Source organism: Dermochelys coriacea, chromosome 12, assembly GCF_009764565.3.
Source record: "Dermochelys coriacea isolate rDerCor1 chromosome 12, rDerCor1.pri.v4, whole genome shotgun sequence".
Lineage (NCBI taxonomy): Eukaryota > Metazoa > Chordata > Testudines > Dermochelyidae > Dermochelys > Dermochelys coriacea.
In genome coordinates, this window is record NC_050079.1 from 2,653,292 (window position 1) to 2,670,734 (window position 17,443).

Consider the following 17,443-nt stretch of genomic DNA (forward strand, 5'->3'; position numbering starts at 1 on the left):
ATGTGGGGACCCGAATGAAAGACCCCCTAAGCTTATTTCTACCAGTTTAGGTTAAAACTTTCCCAAGGCACAAATTCTTTGCCCTTGGACAGTATGCTGCCACCACCAAGTGATTTAACAAAGAATCAGGGAAAGGACCACTTGGAGTTCCTATTCCCCCAAAATATCCTCCCAAACCCCTTCACCCCCTTTCCTGGGGAGGCTTGAGAATAATATCCTAACCAATTGGTTACAAAGTGATCACAGACCCAAACCCCTGGGTCTTAGGACAATAGAGAAATCAGTCAGGTTCTTAAAAGAAGGATTTTATTTAAAAAAAAGGTTAAAATCAGGATAGAAAATAACTTTACAGGGTAACAAAAGATTCAAAAACACAGCAGAACTTCCTCTTGGCTTAGTTTCAAAGTTACAAAAAACAGGAATAAACCTCCCTCCAGCAAAGGAAAAATTCACAAGCAAAACAAAAGATAATCTAAAATGCCTTGCCTGGCTTTTACTTACAATTTTTGTAATATGAGAGACTTTTAGGATAGTTTATAGGAGAAGGAGTTTTCTGACCTGATGCTTCTCTGCTTCCCAAGAGAACACACAAAAAACAAAAGCCTTCCCCCCAGATTTGAAAGTATCTTCTTTTCCCATTGGTCCTTTTAGTCAGGTGCCAACCAGGTTATTTGAGCTTCTTAACTCCTTACAGGTAAGGAGGAATTCTAGGCTACCCTTAGCTGTATGGTTCTGACAGCCAGCTTTACAGATTACTCTGTAAAGGCTGCAAACCCTTACTAGTAAGCGTAACACTCACTACCCAGAGTAGTCCTTTTAATGGCATTGGGGATCCTCTGGGTGGGGAGAGGTTGCAGGGTCAGGTTCTATTAATATAACTTTTGCTAAGGCAACTCTGTCTAAAGCTCCTGTTGACTCCAACGTTAATTCAGTGTTGCCAGCTCTTGTGATTTATTGTGAGGCTCACACTATTTGGTGTTTTCTCTTCAAGCCCCAGCTCCTGGAGTCATGTGACAATAGGAGAATTGCAGCTTGCATTTAAAAAAAAAAGTAGGATTTGAGCCCTTGGGTCTGTGGAGAAAAGCTGGAAAATGTGACCCCCTAAAGGCTTCAATGACAAATATAAAGACCCCAGATCTATTATTTTTGTGATGGGGGGAAGGGGCGGGCGTGCTGGCCTGTGATTTTTGCGGGACGGGGGGGGGGGGTTGGCAATGTTGTTAATGACTCAAAAATGGCAAAGTAGATTTTGCAGAAACTTTCCTAAACAAACATCACCTTGGGGCTGAGACCAAGCCTGGAGGGCCAGATACCGGAGACACTTATGACATGGGCAAGCAGAATATTGTGTGTACCAGGGGAGAAAGACAATCAAACTACCCACATCCAGCTCTACTCAGATTGCAAATCATAGGAGCTGGAAAACAATAATCCAGGCTTTCCCCAAGCAGCAGATTGGAGTTTAATGGTCACCCTCTTTTCAGAACCCTCTTCCTTAGTTGGCTTGTCATTTACTCACTGAAAACAAGAGAAAAGATCACGAGTTATGAGGCTTTGTTGCTAGAGTGTCTCAGCCATTAGAAGAGACCAAATTAGATGCTAAACAACTGCTCAGCAGAGGAAGTGCAGTCCAGTGGTTAGAGGAGCGGGAACTAGGTGCTAGTGCTCCTGAATACTGTTCCAGAGTAGCAGCCGTGTTAGTCTGTATTCTCAAAAAGAAAAGGAGTACTTGTGGCACCTTAGAGACTAACAAATTTATCAGAAGATAAATTTGTTAGTCTCTAAGGTGCTACAAGTACTCCTTTTCTTTTTGAGAATACAGACTATCACGGCTGCTACTCTGAAACCTGTCATTATGCAAGGCACTGAATTTAGCTGTATAGAGTGGAAATCTATGAACTTCATGAAAAAACTCGTACAGATACAGACAGACATCATCTTCCTCTCCAAATGCAAACAGATGGACATCATACCAAAAGGACTGGAAATTTGTTAGTCTCTAAGGTGCCACAAGTACTCCTTTTCTTTTTGTGAATACTGTTCATGATTCAGCCACTGACTTGCTCTGTGGCCTTATGCAAGTCTCTTCACCTTCCTTGTGCCTCAATTTCCCTATTGTTAAAAATGGGGCTAATCATATTTCTCTCTTGATGTACGGCTTAATTAATTTCCATACACATAGTGGCTAGAGATCCTCAAATGCCAGGTGCTATTAAAATTGTATTGACTTTCGTTTGGGGCCAGTTCTTCCATATGTGAATAATCTGATAGGTGGGTCCCTCTTTAAAGCAGCATGGGTTTGCCATGCCTTTTTACCTTCTGGCCTTTGCACAGCCAAAGCAGCAGAAACGGCCACCTGGCCTAAACCCAAGGAGGCCTTGGTTAGGCAAGGGGTTTTGACTGGCCAGCAGGGGGCAGTGTAATGATCGGGGTTGAGCAGTGTTTGGTCAGCAAGGGATGATGGGCAGTGGATCTGCTAAGGAACAGGCACATACACACAATATGTGTCAAATGGCTTGGCCTGAGTGAGCAAACCTTGGCTGATGGGGACCTCAAACTGTGTGGAGGGGACAGCAGCACAAAATGGAGCTAGTTTGCTCACCTCTCAGTGCTCACATCCAACCCCTTGTAAAGGGAGCACAGCCCCAGAAGGAAAGAACTATCAAAGCAGCAGTCTGGTTATGCCACAGCCCCTCCGAGGCAGTGAAGCGCTGCTCTCCAAGGCTGTTTGGAAGAAGTGGAGATCGTGTTTCCAGTGATTCCATAATTTATGCTGTCAGTTCCATCTGCAGCCTTGCATATGCTCCAATGAATATTGCACAGACATCTGCCGGCAGACTGCTAGGCTCAGTGCCACCTGTGCCAGCCTGATGATCACATGGCAGCGGGCGAGCCTAGTTCAGTTTCACACTGGTGTGAGAAAGGGTGCTGAGTTGTAGGGAAAGCTCATCTCTGGCTTGCCTTGGCCAGAGAGATGGCACCATGACCCAGAATATGAGGGTGGCACTGGGGAGGAGGGGAGCAGAAAATGAGAGGAATAAATGAGGCTCTGTGTGGATCACCCCTTCCACATACCCCCTCCCAAAACCCACCCCTGGATGTTAGGGCTAGAATAAAAGTTTCATAAGGAAGGAGATAAGAGCTGGCTCAGTGGCAGGGCTCTGTGCTGTCATGCAGGACAAGTGGCTTCAGGGTCCAATCTGGACTAGCAGGGACTGGGCTCACACTGCAGAGATGGTAGCTAGGGTCTGAAAATAGCAAATACCCTGAGTTGTTCAGCAGTGGCTCTCTCAGCTGACTGAGGCTTGAATGGATTTCAGCCTGGTCCTTAGCCAGCGAGGACAGGCACCTGAACCCACCCCAGATGTTTAAAAATCACAAGTCAGCCCCCTCCAAAATCAGGAGACTGGCTTAGAAATCACAAGTTTTTTGGAAAAAATAACCCATTTGGGATGATTTTTATTTGTCTGCTGATATTGGAACCTTCAGGTTGTCCTCGTGTCACGTTCTCAAGCTGCGCTTCGTAAAGCCTGAGGGCTAGAAATGTATTCGTATTGACCATTTTAAAACTGTTCTTTACTAACCACAAGTAGCCATGATCTGAATTTCCAATGTCAACTGCAATATGGCACTGCGAGCTGCTGGGGCCTTAACATCAGTGGTGACGCAGAAGAGTGAGCAACCACCCTGCTCCTTGCAGCACTGCACCTTTAGCTCTATGCTGGGCCAGTGGGGTCAAAAGTGATGCAAAGGGGAGTACACCACCTACTGAACCTTTCACAAACACACCCTTCCTGTAGCTGGGGCACTGAGGCTGCAACAGATTCTCATGTAATCACCCGACTCCAGTAGCTGGGGCTTTAAGTAAAACATCAAATATTGCAAGACACAATAAAGTCACAAGAGTTGGCAACACAAATATTCAAGCCTACAAATGCATATTTGCAGCAGATGTTTCCAGTGTTTACAGAGAGGCCATAGTTTTTTAAACCCAACTGTGTAATAATGTGAACATATGGGGGAAATATCCTAACTTCTCAGTACATGGAACTACTTGCCCAAGTATAAATTGGTAAGGCTCATATTGATTACTAGCCAAATCCTGCTGATTTTGAAGAGTCAGGACCAAACATCATCAAGAGGTTTAGCTTGGCACCCACACTGGGATTTTAGGTACCCTAGAAGTAGGCCTGAGACACAGAGTTCAGAACCAGACTTTTCCAACGTCCAGAGCTGTTTGGAGCCAGGATTGGGACACCACGCCAATCTCAAGTCAGACCCAAGCCCCTGAGTCCTTTTGAAATTTGCTTGTCACTAGTGAGCATGGCCTCTAAAACTTGCAGGTGATGGGCACAGATTCCAGCTCCCTGAGAATGGCTCTTCGTTGAAACCCTCATAGGGAATGAGGCAACACTGAGCTGTGCAGGAGACTCAGGTCAGGAAAAGAACAGGAAAGGAGGGAACAAAGAAGAGGAGGAAGAACAGCAGGAAGAGGAAAGGAAATGTATTTTTCTTACCACTCCAGCACCCTTCCTAGCACTTTCCAGCTCCTGGAAGAAGTTTTCCAGTTCCTTGCCTTCAATGTAGCCATTTCCTGCAAGGAAAACAAACATATGGTTAATAGTAGTTGAGCCAATGATGGGGGTAAGGCAGTGCCGGATTAAGGCCTGTGTGGAGAGGCCCGCTCCTAGAATCATGTGATTACACATGAATTTAAACATTCAGAAAAAACCCAAAATGTATTTCTAGCCTTTGTGGTTGGAAAAAAAAGCTTGAAAACATGGCCCAAGTGTAACCAACGCAGTGATGTCTGCCTGAGTCTGCAGAGAATCTATGACAATTGCTTGGAATGGGGAAACTGCCCCTTGTTTCTCAAAAGGGGGCTAACTCCAAGACCTTTTGTTCCAGGGTAACCCACCAAACCCAACCTGGCAGAGGGGTGGATGTAACAGGAGGAATAGAATGCAGCTGGCCTAGCCCACATATCTAACTGGTTTCACGTGGCTGCTGAAGTATGTCCTGAATGCCCCCACAGCCTACCCCGCTGCTCTTGGTGGAGACAACGGGGCTCCCATACCGCTTCTCTTGCTTCTCCGGGAGTGGAGGCCCCGCTGCCACCTCTACTCCCAGCCAGGGCTGGGCCAGGGCACAGGGGTCTGGGGATACAGACATGGAGGGCCTGGTACCATAGTGTGCCTGTGGTCCCAGATTGCCTTATTATCTATCCCCAGTCCATCGAACAGGAGGAGCTCTGTGTGTCTATGGAGTTCCCTTGCCACACTTCCCTGACCCCTGAGCACAGGCAGGAAGGAAGCTCTTCAGCTACTCTGCCTTAAACTCAGCTTGGGAGTCAGTAACTCAGGAGGGGCAGGGAGCAGGCTCAGGAGAGAGCAGCACAGATTCAGGCAGTGTCTCTTCTCTGCATTTCCCTCTGGCATTATTCACTCCTGCGAGGGCAGACTGGTGTTACTGGTGCTCAAGCCTTCCAAAATAGGCCCAGAACTTGGGTCAAAGGGCCGGGGCTTGCTTACAGTATCAGGAGAGAACTGGATATGGGCCCCCGGGACAGCATTTTAGATCCAGGTTTGAAGTGTGAGGCTGTTGTAGCCAGGCTCTTGCCTCATTATTGGAAGACAGGCAGAACTCGGATGGGTTGGGCCGAAAGCAGACCAAGAGACACAGCCTCTGCTAACTGAAAGCATCACATCTGGTGCATGTCCAGGCAACACTTTGTTCCAACACATTTTGTTTAACCCTCACCCTGTTTCATCCCATCCCCTCCTGCCCATCACACCCCCAGTGACAGCTAAATCCCTGCCACACCCCGTCCCCCTGCCCAGCACACAGCATGTGGGGTGTCACAGCTTTGCATCTAACCCCAGGGTTAGAAGGGACAGCAAGGTTCCTCTAGTCCCAGGTTTCAATTTACCACTGTGATACGAATATGATGTGTTTGTACAAAGAATGCCTTGTTGAGGTCTCATTTTGTAAGTCTTGATTTGTTGAACAATAATATCCTGTTGGATTATGTATGCTATCACTGTGTGCCAAGCTCTGAGGTATTGCTATATGTGATACTGAAACATGGTATGAGAACCATTGGGAACACCCACAGCCAGCCTTTCAGTTACAACAAAGGAGTAGCCATCAATAGCCAGATGGTCCTTAATGGCTCATCAACACACAATCCACTATTCCGGAGGCTTCTCAGAGAAGGCAAGTACACAATGGAGACTGCTTGAGCAATGGAGACTGCCTGACCCCCATGTCACAGCGAGGACCTTTTCGGCAGCTGGAAGAAGGTATAAAAAGAGAGCCTCTTCCCCGCCCCCACCCAACTCAACACCTGGAAGAGGGTCTGGAGGAGCAAGACTTTGAACTGGGGGTTCCCAGCCTGTGTATTAAGGAACTGTAACCTGCTTGTACCCTCTGTCAGGATGAGAAAAGCTGTTTCATTCAACTCTTGCTTAGACGAAATGTTTAGGATTTAGAATGCATGTTACCTTTTTATTTTCTTCTTTATTTTCTTAACTATTTCTGATCTTTATGCCTACCACTTACAATCACGTCAAATCTCTCTCTGTCGTTACTAAATTTACTCTTAATGTTGGGAAATCTGCTCATGTTACAAAGGCTGACACCGGCCCACTTTCCTTTGATGAAGTTGCGAACTAGGTAATGAACTTACACTGGCCAGGCTCCTGACCAGTGCAAACTAGTACAGCTCTGGGGTGCAAGACTGGGGAGCTGGCGGGGGGGAATTGGCTGGAGCCTCCCCATTGTGCGGTCATGAGTGGCTGCGAGACCATTCATGCAGCTCAGTTGGGTATGTCCCTGCCAGTGGGTGCAGGAGGACTCAGTGAGTTCACAGTCTAGGATGCACCTCAGAGACCCTGCCACACCATGTCAACAACTTGACAGGTTTCAGAGTAGCAGCCGTGTTAGTCTGTATTCGCAAAAAGAAAAGGAGTACTTGTGGCACCTTAGAGACTAACAAATTTATTAGAGCATAAGCTTTCGTGAGCTACAGCTCACTTCATCGGATGCATCCGATGAAGTGAGCTGTAGCTCACGAAAGCTTATGCTCTAATAAATTTGTTAGTCTCTAAGGTGCCACAAGTACTCCTTTTCTTTTAACAACTTGACAAGATCTCATACAGAGATTTACTAGGTGCCATCCTGCATAGCAAGACCTAGCCTGTCAGCCTCCCAAGTTAGCCTGTCTGGGCCAGCTACAGCAGCAAGGTGACTCAAAGCCTTTCCAGAAGTTCAGATCTATAGCCCTAAGCAGGCCTGTGGGCTGTTGTAACATGCAGCAGTGGGCTAGTCTATTGTTCTATGGTACTTATATGGCCCCCAATACCGTAGTGTCTGAGCACCTCACAGTCTATTACCATATTTATCCACATAACACCCTGGGACACAGGGAAGTGCTATTATCTCATTTTACAAATGAAGCTAAGTGACTTGCACAAGGTCACATGGGAAATCTGTGGCACAGCACTACGTCTCCTATGTACTATGCTACTGCTCTAAAGGCTGAACCATCCATCTCCTCGTATTGAGCATAATAGGTGGCTGGCTAGTTTAGAGAGGCACATGCTAGGCTGATGTGTGACATGATTAGTGTCAATGTATAACGGAATCCAGTAGATTTGGAACCTCCTCACCATGTTTGAAAGAATCCCCTTTCTCTCCTGGTCTCCAAGAGCACAAAACAAAAGTCAGCCTGGAACAAAGGCCCAGGACTCTCTTATATTGTGTCGAGCTGGGTCCTATGTAGCTTTCATAGAATCATAGAATATCAGGGTTGGAAGGGAGCCCAGAAGGTCATCTAGTCCAACCCCCTGCTCAAAGCAGGACCAAGTCCCAGTTAAATCATCCCAGCCAGGGCTTTGTCAAGCCTGACCTTAAAAACCTCTAAGGAAGGAGATTCTACCACCTCCCTAGGTAACGCATTCCAGTGTTTCACCACCCTCTTAGTGAAAAAGTTTTTCCTAATATCCAATCTAAACCTCCCCCATTGCAACTTGAGACCATTACTCCTCGTTCTGTCATCTGCTACCATTGAGAACAGTCTAGAGCCATCCTCTTTGAAACCCCCTTTCAGGTAGTTGAAAGCAGCTATCAAATCCCCCCTCATTCTTCTCTTCTGCAGACTAAACAATCCCAGCTCCCTCAGCCTCTCCTCATAAGTCATGTGCTCTAGACCCCTAATCATTTTCGTTGCCCTTCGTTGTACTCTTTCCAATTTATCCACATCCTTCCTGTAGTGTGGGGCCCAAAACTGGACACAGTACTCCAGATGAGGCCTCACCAGTGTCGAATAGAGGGGAACGATCACGTCCCTCGATCTGCTCGCTATGCCCCTACTTATACATCCCAAAATGCCATTGGCCTTCTTGGCAACAAGGGCACACTGCTGACTCATATCCAGCTTCTCGTCCACTGTCACCCCTAGGTCCTTTTCCGCAGAACTGCTGCCGAGCCATTCGGTCCCTAGTCTGTAGCGGTGCATTGGATTCTTCCATCCTAAGTGCAGGACCCTGCACTTATCCTTATTGAACCTCATTAGATTTCTTTTGGCCCAATCCTCCAATTTGTCTAGGTCCTTCTGTATCCTATCCCTCCCCTCCAGCGTATCTACCACTCCTCCCAGTTTAGTATCATCTGCAAATTTGCTGAGAGTGCAATCCACACCATCCTCCAGATCATTTATGAAGATATTGAACAAAACGGGCCCCAGGACCGACCCCTGGGGCACTCCACTTGACACCGGCTGCCAACTAGACATGGAGCCATTGATCACTACCCGTTGAGCCCGACAATCTAGCCAGCTTTCTACCCACCTTATAGTGCATTCATCCAGCCCATACTTCCTTAACTTGCTGACAAGAATGCTGTGGGAGACCGTGTCAAAAGCTTTGCTAAAGTCAAGAAACAATACATCCACTGCTTTCCCTTCATCCACAGAACCAGTAATCTCATCATAAAAGGCGATTAGATTAGTCAGGCATGACCTTCCCTTGGTGAATCCATGCTGACTGTTCCTGATCACTTTCCTCTCCTCTAAGTGCTTCAGGATTGATTCTTTGAGGACCTGCTCCATGATTTTTCCAGGGACTGAGGTGAGGCTGACTGGCCTGTAGTTCCCAGGATCCTCCTTCTTCCCTTTTTTAAAGAGCTTTGTTCTAACCCTGGCTCTGTAGTTAATAGTGTGGCAGCATTTCCATTATAAACCCCCATTTCAGGGGTGTACAGCTCAGCCCCAAGTGCTCGGTCTGGGCTGTGACTTGCTGCACAAGCTGTCAGCCAACCAACCTACTTCTCTCTTCTTACCAATCTGAGGCTTTGTCTACACTAAGTTACGCTACTCCAACTACGTGAATAACATAGCTGGAGTGGACATAGCTTAGGTCGACTTACTGCGCTGTCTACCACTTGCTCCTCTCGTTTGGGGTGGAGTACTTGGGTTGACCAGACAGTGATCTGCGGTCGATTCGGTGGGTCTTCACTAGACCCACTAAATTAACTTCCGGTACGTCAATCGCCGGAGCGAGGATCTGGCTATAGTGTAGACATAGTCTAAGAGCATTAACTACAACCTTTTTGAAATTGCAGGAGAGAGGGAAAAAAGAAAGATGGGTCCAATTCAGATCCTTCTTAGAAGTCAGGCTCCAAAAATGGCTTTGTTTTTTTTTGTTAAAAAGAGGAAATGTGGTAAGTGAGTCTCCCTCAACTTGATCAGATCATTGCTTATATTTTTGAGATCAGACGTCAGTCAATGCACAAATACTAAAAGAAAATCAGCCACTGAATATGCAGCAACTTGTCTTAAAAGCTCTTTCATATGCCTTCTGATTGTGCATAATGACATCTTACATTAATATTGCTCTTTCCTAGCGCCTTGAAAGACTGAAAAACCAGAGGAATTATTTTGATCACCACTAAAATGCAGCCACTTCAGGTGTGGAATGTGACAGTCTGTAGCCATTTTACAGTCCATTAAATACAAACCCATGATATTAAAACAGCAACAAGCCCCTCTACATGGAAACTGGCCAGGCAGAAGGAAACATAACCAAAATCTCCACAACCCTGACTCCCAAGAAGAGGCCATACCGCAACATCGCCCAAACATCATTCAGAAAGATAGAGTTTGTAGCATGCCCCAAAGGTCAGGCTGGGACTATTTCAGACAGGGAATTTCTAAGGGGAGGGAGGGAGGGAATTCCTAAGTCAATAGGTGCTCATGGAAAATGCACTGTCAGAAGTGCCCTCTTTTCAACCAACATTCACAACTGCTGCAGCAGCATGGCAAAGTTCTAGAGCCTCTCTCACTTAATAATAATCCCTAGCTCTTATCTAGCACGTTCCAGCTGTAGCTCCCAAAGCACTCTACAAAGGATGTTAGAATCATTATCCTCACAGGAGATGGGGAAACTGAGGCACAGAGACGGGAAATGACTTGCCTAAGGTCACTCAGCAGGCCAGTGGCAGAGCTGGATAGAACTGAGGTCTCCCGAGTCCCAGTCCAGTGCTCCATCCATTAGATCACCCTGCCTTTGAGATCCTAGACTTTGTAGGTCAACAACAACACCTTGCACTCCACTCAGAAACCCACAAACAGCCATTGCTGATCATGGATGGTTGGTTCTTGCTCACATGCTCAGAGTCTAACTGATCACCATATGTAGTGTCAGGAAAGAGTTTTCCCCTGGGTCAGATTGGCAGTAACCATGGGGGTTTTAACCTTCCTCTGCAGTGTGTGGGTGCAGGTCACTTGCCAGGATTATCGGGGCATATCTCACTTAATCAGTTCTCTGCCCTCATAGGGGCCTTCTGTTCCCTGCCTGTGGCACATCATAGTCTGGTTTCCTGGGGGCTGTAATACCTTGGTCTTATTTCTTTTGCTGTGTCAGTGTACAGGTGGCCTGTGCTATACAGGGGGTCAGACTGGATGATCTGGTGCTCCCTTCTGGCCTGGAACTCTATGACTTCATAATGGCAAGTACTCCACTTAGCAAGCTGACTGCTGCATTCTGTGTCAGCTTCCACATGGCGTTAAGGTGGCCATGTAGAGCGTCCACCCTAGAGGCCATAAAGACATGGATCAGTTTAGGGAGGCAGGATGTAATTCCCCAAACTGGAATTTGTCCAGAACACTGAGACCAACATCCCTGCCCTGATGATAGGTCCTTGTCCCTTGCCATCTCATCTGGATGCTGAATATTGACTCGGGTGTTACCAGCCCACAGGCTGGAATGGCCCCAGACATCTGCCTGGGTAAACAGCCCTAAACACCGTTTGGAATTCTTTGCCAATTGATGGAGAGAACATCTATGGATGTAAAAAACTGCCTTAATTCATATTTATCCAACTTCCAGAAATGGCTCAGGAATCTCTCTCATGAAAAAGTCACAACAAAATTAAATACAATCTCCCACCTGTGATATCGAACAGCATGTATCTGATGCTCTACATTACAATCATTCTTTGTTGGGAATGGAAGGATTGGGAGGGAGATAAGGTAGGATGCCAGGGTTGAAGCCTAGAGTTACAGGAAGCTTTATTATGGTTTCAAACTTGAAACTTGACTCAGGTTTGCCAAAAGATTCTTAAAACTGGGCCAAGATTCCAATAACCCTGTGCTGGTATTAACTTTTTGGATGGCAACTATGTCCGATCCTCTGGATTCACTCATTTTTAATCCCAACCCAGGTAAAACCTCGGTCTTTATTCCTCTCCAAGAGAGACAATGTCTGGAAGTTGAAGCTAGACAAATTCAGACTGTAACAAAGGTGTATGATTTAGCAGTGAAGTAACTAATCATTGGAGCAATGTACTGAGAGCCATGGTGTCCTGCATGACTTTGGGGAAGGCCCTTAGCCTCTCCATGCAATGGTGATAATAATGCTTCCCTGCCTGACACAGGTGTTGCGAAGATAAATACATTAAAGATTGTGACATGCCTTGAGCTGTTCAATGCAAAATGCTATACAGGAAATAGGCATTTATTATTTATTAGGATTACGGTGGCTTCTCCATCGGTGGCAATTTTTAAAATCAAGACCAGATGTTTTTCTAAAAGATCTGCTCCAGTTCAAACAAGTGTTAGTTCAGGGAAGGGCTAAATGTTCTGCAGGGAGGTCACAATAGTCCCTTCTGTCCTTAGAATCTATCAGTCGTGCTAGGTGCTGTAAGCACATACAGTGAGAGACAGTCTCTGGCCCACAGCCTAAACAGATACGTGTCGGGGGGGAACTGAGGCTGGAGAGGAGAAGGGTTTTGCCCAAGGTCACCAAGCAGGTCAGGGATCATGCCAAGAAACCAGACAGGGTTGCCAATGCCACATAACAGGAAGTCACTGTAAAAACCTTGAAAAATGGCTAGATGTTGCTGTTTAAGCACTTAAAAGGAGTAAAAAATGTCACTAAACAAAATGTCCAGAGAATTCAACATATATCTAATCTATATCTATCTGTATATGCACCCAGGCGAGTATAGTCACAAAATCATTGACAAGCAGCTCAGTAATGTTAATAAAATCCATTCCGTGCTCTTCTTACTACATTCTGTTGCACACCAAGCCAATGTCATTATGTCTCAGTTGAGCACGTCCTTGGAAGGAATCACATTCCAGGGCTTCTTGGGTTGAGATCACTATAATCTGCAAGCGAGGAAAAGAAGCTTGTGGAGGCTAATTAAATAGTTTGCTAAAGCCAGGTACACTTTGGTGAGAGCAGGACATTAGCCAGGGCTTGTTTTTAGCCACGTGTGTTCTTTCTTGCTGCTCTGTAGTAGGTAGCACAGCCTGTGATGCAGGGAAAGATGGCTAATGAAGTGGTCAGGGTGGGGGAGGCAGGTTAGCCAGTGAGGAGAGCTGCATGGATGGAAGGTGGGGTGGGATGAGACAGGGCCATGTGCCCCAATGGGGCAGGGGGCACTGTGCCTCCACGGCTGAAGCCCTTACTAGAGGATTGAACGTGGAGTTAGCTTGATTTTGGCTCCCCTTTACTCCTTCCCCTGGCTGGCCTGGGGTTAGCTGGCCAGCTGGGGAGGACTGGGAAGGGGTCCAGCTAGCAGATTTTTGTTTAAAAATCTACTTTCTTGGTTCCCTGCAGCACCGAGCACAGGTCAGGCGAATGCCCTGGCTCTCCCTTTCACTAACCTGTCGGTTCAAATCCAGGCTGGCAAGAAAGTGAGGCTGAGCTGAAATTAACCAACCCCAGCCCTGTCTGAACCAGGCTTAACCTGGTAACTTACAAAAGTAAACCGCCCAGATTAGTTACACCAGTGGAGATTTCTCTAATATGGGCAGGGGCATAATGTGGGCCTGTCTTAACAGAGCCACAGATTGGGCCAGCAAGGCTGGGAGGCCCACCTGGCTGGAGGGCTGAGCTGTGAGATGGGACAGACCAGTGCAGGCTGAGAGGGCTGTGGACAGGGCTTGCCATGAGGGTGTGCACTGGCTAGGCAGTGACCCCTCCACACATACTCCTCACCCCTGCATTAGACTGTAAGCTCTCCAGGGCTGCATTTTCCTTTTATATTTCTTGTATATTTATGGTTACGGGCTGACTGTGTGCTTGGTGCTGTAACTGCAATGAATGTGGCTGCTGTGGGGATCAGGGGCAGTTTGCTGTAGTGTTCCAAGCAGGTCAGATACATAGAATCGTAGACTATCAGGGTTGGAAGGGACCTCAGGAGGTCATCTAGTCCCACCCCCTGCTCAAAGCAGGACCAATCTCCAACTAAATCATGATCTATTGCTGCCAGATGAAATGGTCTAATGGAAATGCACATATCCTCACTAGCTGTTCTTCTCTCTTGCACCAGTTCCTGTTCACTGGGAAGGTAGTTCTTGGGACCTGTTTCTTCTCTGCTTCTTGTATGAGGAATTGCTCCCAGTTTCATGGCGCTGAGGCTTAACTACAGAACATTGAACTTGAAAATGCCTGACAAAGCCCTGGCATGCTGGTCACTGGGAGAAACTGCAGCAGAGAGAGGAAGCTGATGTGGGGGGAATCTCAGAGAGCCACTGCTGCTATCCAGGTACAGCCATTGCTAGGGTACCAGAAATGAAGCTCTTATGAGAGCTCTTTCTGTGTGCGTTCCTCTCCATGACTGGGTTACGCCGGCAGAGCCTCTTGGGACAGTATTGCTGCGAGTCTCCATTAAAGCATCTGCCCTCCCATGATGGGATAAGCCCTTACTCAAGTTAAAAATCACCCTGAAGGTGATGGGAATTCTGCCTGTGAACGGACTGGGAGGATACCAGGAACTATCTATCAATGGTATCTATCAATGGTATTTACATGGCCGCTGTAACAGGGTGACTGGCCCTTTAAGGGGAAACAGCTGCAGTGCCCACCTGTGATATTTAATTCATGCCCCAAGTGCAGAAAATGAGCAGTCAGGTCACATGCCTAAATCAGGACCTCTGGGGTGGAGAGCAAACAGAAGCCTGTGGACAGCCAGAGAGAATCCACATTCTGGGAGCTGCTGTCTGCTGGAGACGAGAGAGAGACTAGGGGTACCAAAAACCCTGCAGCAGCAAGTCTCTGAGTCTGGGTCAATGGACTTTGGCTAGTGTGCAGCAGGGCTAAAAGGAGCCTTGTAGCCATTCCGCCGGGGTTGGAGCCTTCATTCTCGGAGTTTGTTGTCTGCAGCGCCTCCTGCTGGTGTCCCTCTGCACCTAGACCTGCCTCTTCACTAGCTCTTCCTCCTTCACAGCTGTCTTTGTGGCAGAATGTAGGGTGTGACTGCAGAGACAAAAGATGCCTTTGACCAGGGGAGAGGGAGATCAGATAGCGGCCAGCTGCAGTCTGCAGGCATGGGTGCTGTTAACTACAAGCTCTCATTGTTTTAATGTAAAGAACACCACGCTCCCTGCAAGATATTCTCTTGCTGGGTATGACCGAGCTGCAGCTCCTCCCCGAGACAAGTCAGCTCACCTACCCACCCAGTGCATGCTGTCCAGCCACAGGGTTGCAGGTGAGACCTCCAGGGTGTGCTCAGGATCCCCCTCAGAATTATAGCCTAGGCTCACAGAGTGAGCGGTGGAAGGAGGCAACTGTAGTGACTCATCCAGTCCATTCCCATTCCCTAGGGCAGGTAGCAGAGGGCCACAAAAATCCACTAAAACCCTTTGGCAGGTTGGGATAGTTGGGTCTTGTCTCCAGGTGATGTGATGTGGGTGGGTGGGCGGGCGGGGGGTCGGGTCGGGTCTTGCCCCTGGCGAGTGGATTTGGTGACCAAGATGCCCTGTGAAAATCCTGCAGCAGCAGCAGCTCCTGTCCCACAGGACTGGGCACAGCTTCCTGCGCTGGCCCGTTGGATCTTGCCACAGTGTCACATGACATATGTGTCCCTCTTTGGGCAGGGCTCATGCCTCACCCTGCCCCCTTGCTGGCCCTAGCGATGCCAGATCACCTGCCCCAACCTGGACTGTGGTGGGCCAAATAAAATGACCTGGCAGGCTGGATGCAGCCCCTATGCCACCATTTGCCCATCCCTGCCCTAGGATGTCCAGCATTTGGGTTTATAATGAGGTAGCACCCAACAGCCACAGCCAAGTTGGGCCCCACTGTGCTAGGGCCTGTGAAAATCTATCATAAATTACTGTCCATGCCCTAAAAGGCTTCCATTGCCTGGTTGCTCTCTCCTTCCCTACATGGCAGCTCTTTGCTGAACACCTGGCACTGGTTGATTGGCACAAAGGACTTTGTGGGACTTACCAAGTGCAAAGACTAGGGTCAAGGAGTGAGATAGGATGTGACTGAGGAATTCAGTTACAAACAGCACAGTGAAAAGTGACCAGTTCCTTCTTTCTTCATAATGAGAATGGTGGGAGTCAGCAGCTGGAAATGCTTTTCCCCTTAGGGTGGAGTTCATGACTGCAGAAGGCCATTGTGTCAGTCGCTGTGGCTAGAACTTACCAAGATGATTTTATAAAGAACATCTGCAGCTAATGCACGCAAAAGATGAATCAGTCTCATGCTTCAGGGGCTGGGCATACACTGATTGCTGCTATGGTCAGGAGGAATTACGTACTTATCCCTCAGTCTCCCATAGACTGCACAGGTGTTCTATGCATCATTAGGAGTTCTTACCTTCCTCTGAGTTCTCTAGCATTGACTGCTTTTGGAAGAAGTTTATAGATGGCCCAATGGGCTGGTGCCCCAGTGCTTTGTGACATGCTGCAGTAACAGAGACTCACTTGTTAAAATTCCCAAGGAGATAAATAGATCCTCATGATAACTGCTGAATTTCCTTAGTTATAGAAAAACAGCCCGTATGTTCTGTAAACAGCACAATTTGGTGTTTAGGCAGTACCAATTTTCTTTAAACACAGACATTCAGTATCTATCACTAGAACTCTTTGTTTACTTACTTTTGACCAAAAAAAGAGACTGTTTTTACACAATGCATAATTAGCCTGTGGAACTCATTGCTACAAATATCACTGAGGCCAAGAACTTACCGGGATTCAGAAAAGGCTCAAACATTTATATAGCTAGTGAGAACATCCACATTTAGATTAACTAGAAATATACATGCGCCGACTTCAGAATAGGGAAGGGCTAGAAGTCTGCATTGCTTCAGGGCCTAAACCAACATCTCATGGAGGAGTTAATTAGAAACTTCCCTTGAGGGTTGGTCATTAACAGATGTCCACTGGTGGGTCCTGCTATGGCTCCTATTATCTGAGCACCTCACAATGTTAACCAGAGTTGTCCTGGGAGGTAGGGAAGTGCTATTACCCTTGTCTGACAGATGGGGAAGTGAGGCACAGAGACAGACTAAGGCCCTTCTTCAGGGTCACACAGGGACCAATAGCAGAGCAAGGAATCGGACCTGGGTGTGTCTCAGTCGCAGGGATCATTGCTGATGTGCATGGGGGAGGCTTGCACTGCCACAGCCCCTGTGGTAACTAGCTCGTGGGGCTCGTAGAAGACATCAGTCTCCATGACTGTCATGCTGGCACCTTTCATCCATGCAGAGTTCCACTGGACGGCACCACTAACTCCCTCAGTGTCCTCTTGGAGCAATAGATGTTGCCCAGGATTCTCTGCTTGCTGTCTCCTTGTAGAGCCCTTGTTTTCCTCCCAAGACCTGCACCCCCCTTCCTCTTTTGTTTTTTGCTGGCTCCTGTGTTCTGTTGACCTCTTTGTTTTCATGGGCAGAGCCCCACCACACACTGATCAAAAAGGCTGGTGCCCTGCACCCACACATACATCCAAGCAGTGTTCCACTAGCTCCCTTCTTCTCAGAACAGTGGGTGCTGTCTGGGGGTCTCCGCTTGGTGCCTCGCACTGATGCTCTTCTGTTGTACCTTTGACCCATCTCTGCACTGTTCATTTGTCCCATTAGTTGACCTCAGGGTTTTTCTGGCTCTTCCCCACTCCAAAGTGGGTGGCCCTCCCTTCACTGGAGATCA

The 17,443-nt window shown here is 47.5% G+C and overlaps 1 protein-coding gene across 1 annotated transcript in view; it reads right to left on the reverse strand.

The window, feature by feature from the left end:
* CALB2 (calbindin 2) overlaps positions 1-17,443 on the reverse strand; it is a 71,559-nt gene that overhangs the window by 30,061 nt on the left and 24,055 nt on the right. Inside the window, exon 2 of the mRNA XM_038367734.2 lies at positions 4,518-4,594. Coding sequence (XP_038223662.1) covers positions 4,518-4,594 — 77 coding nt within the window. The remainder of the gene's footprint in view (positions 1-4,517; positions 4,595-17,443) is intronic.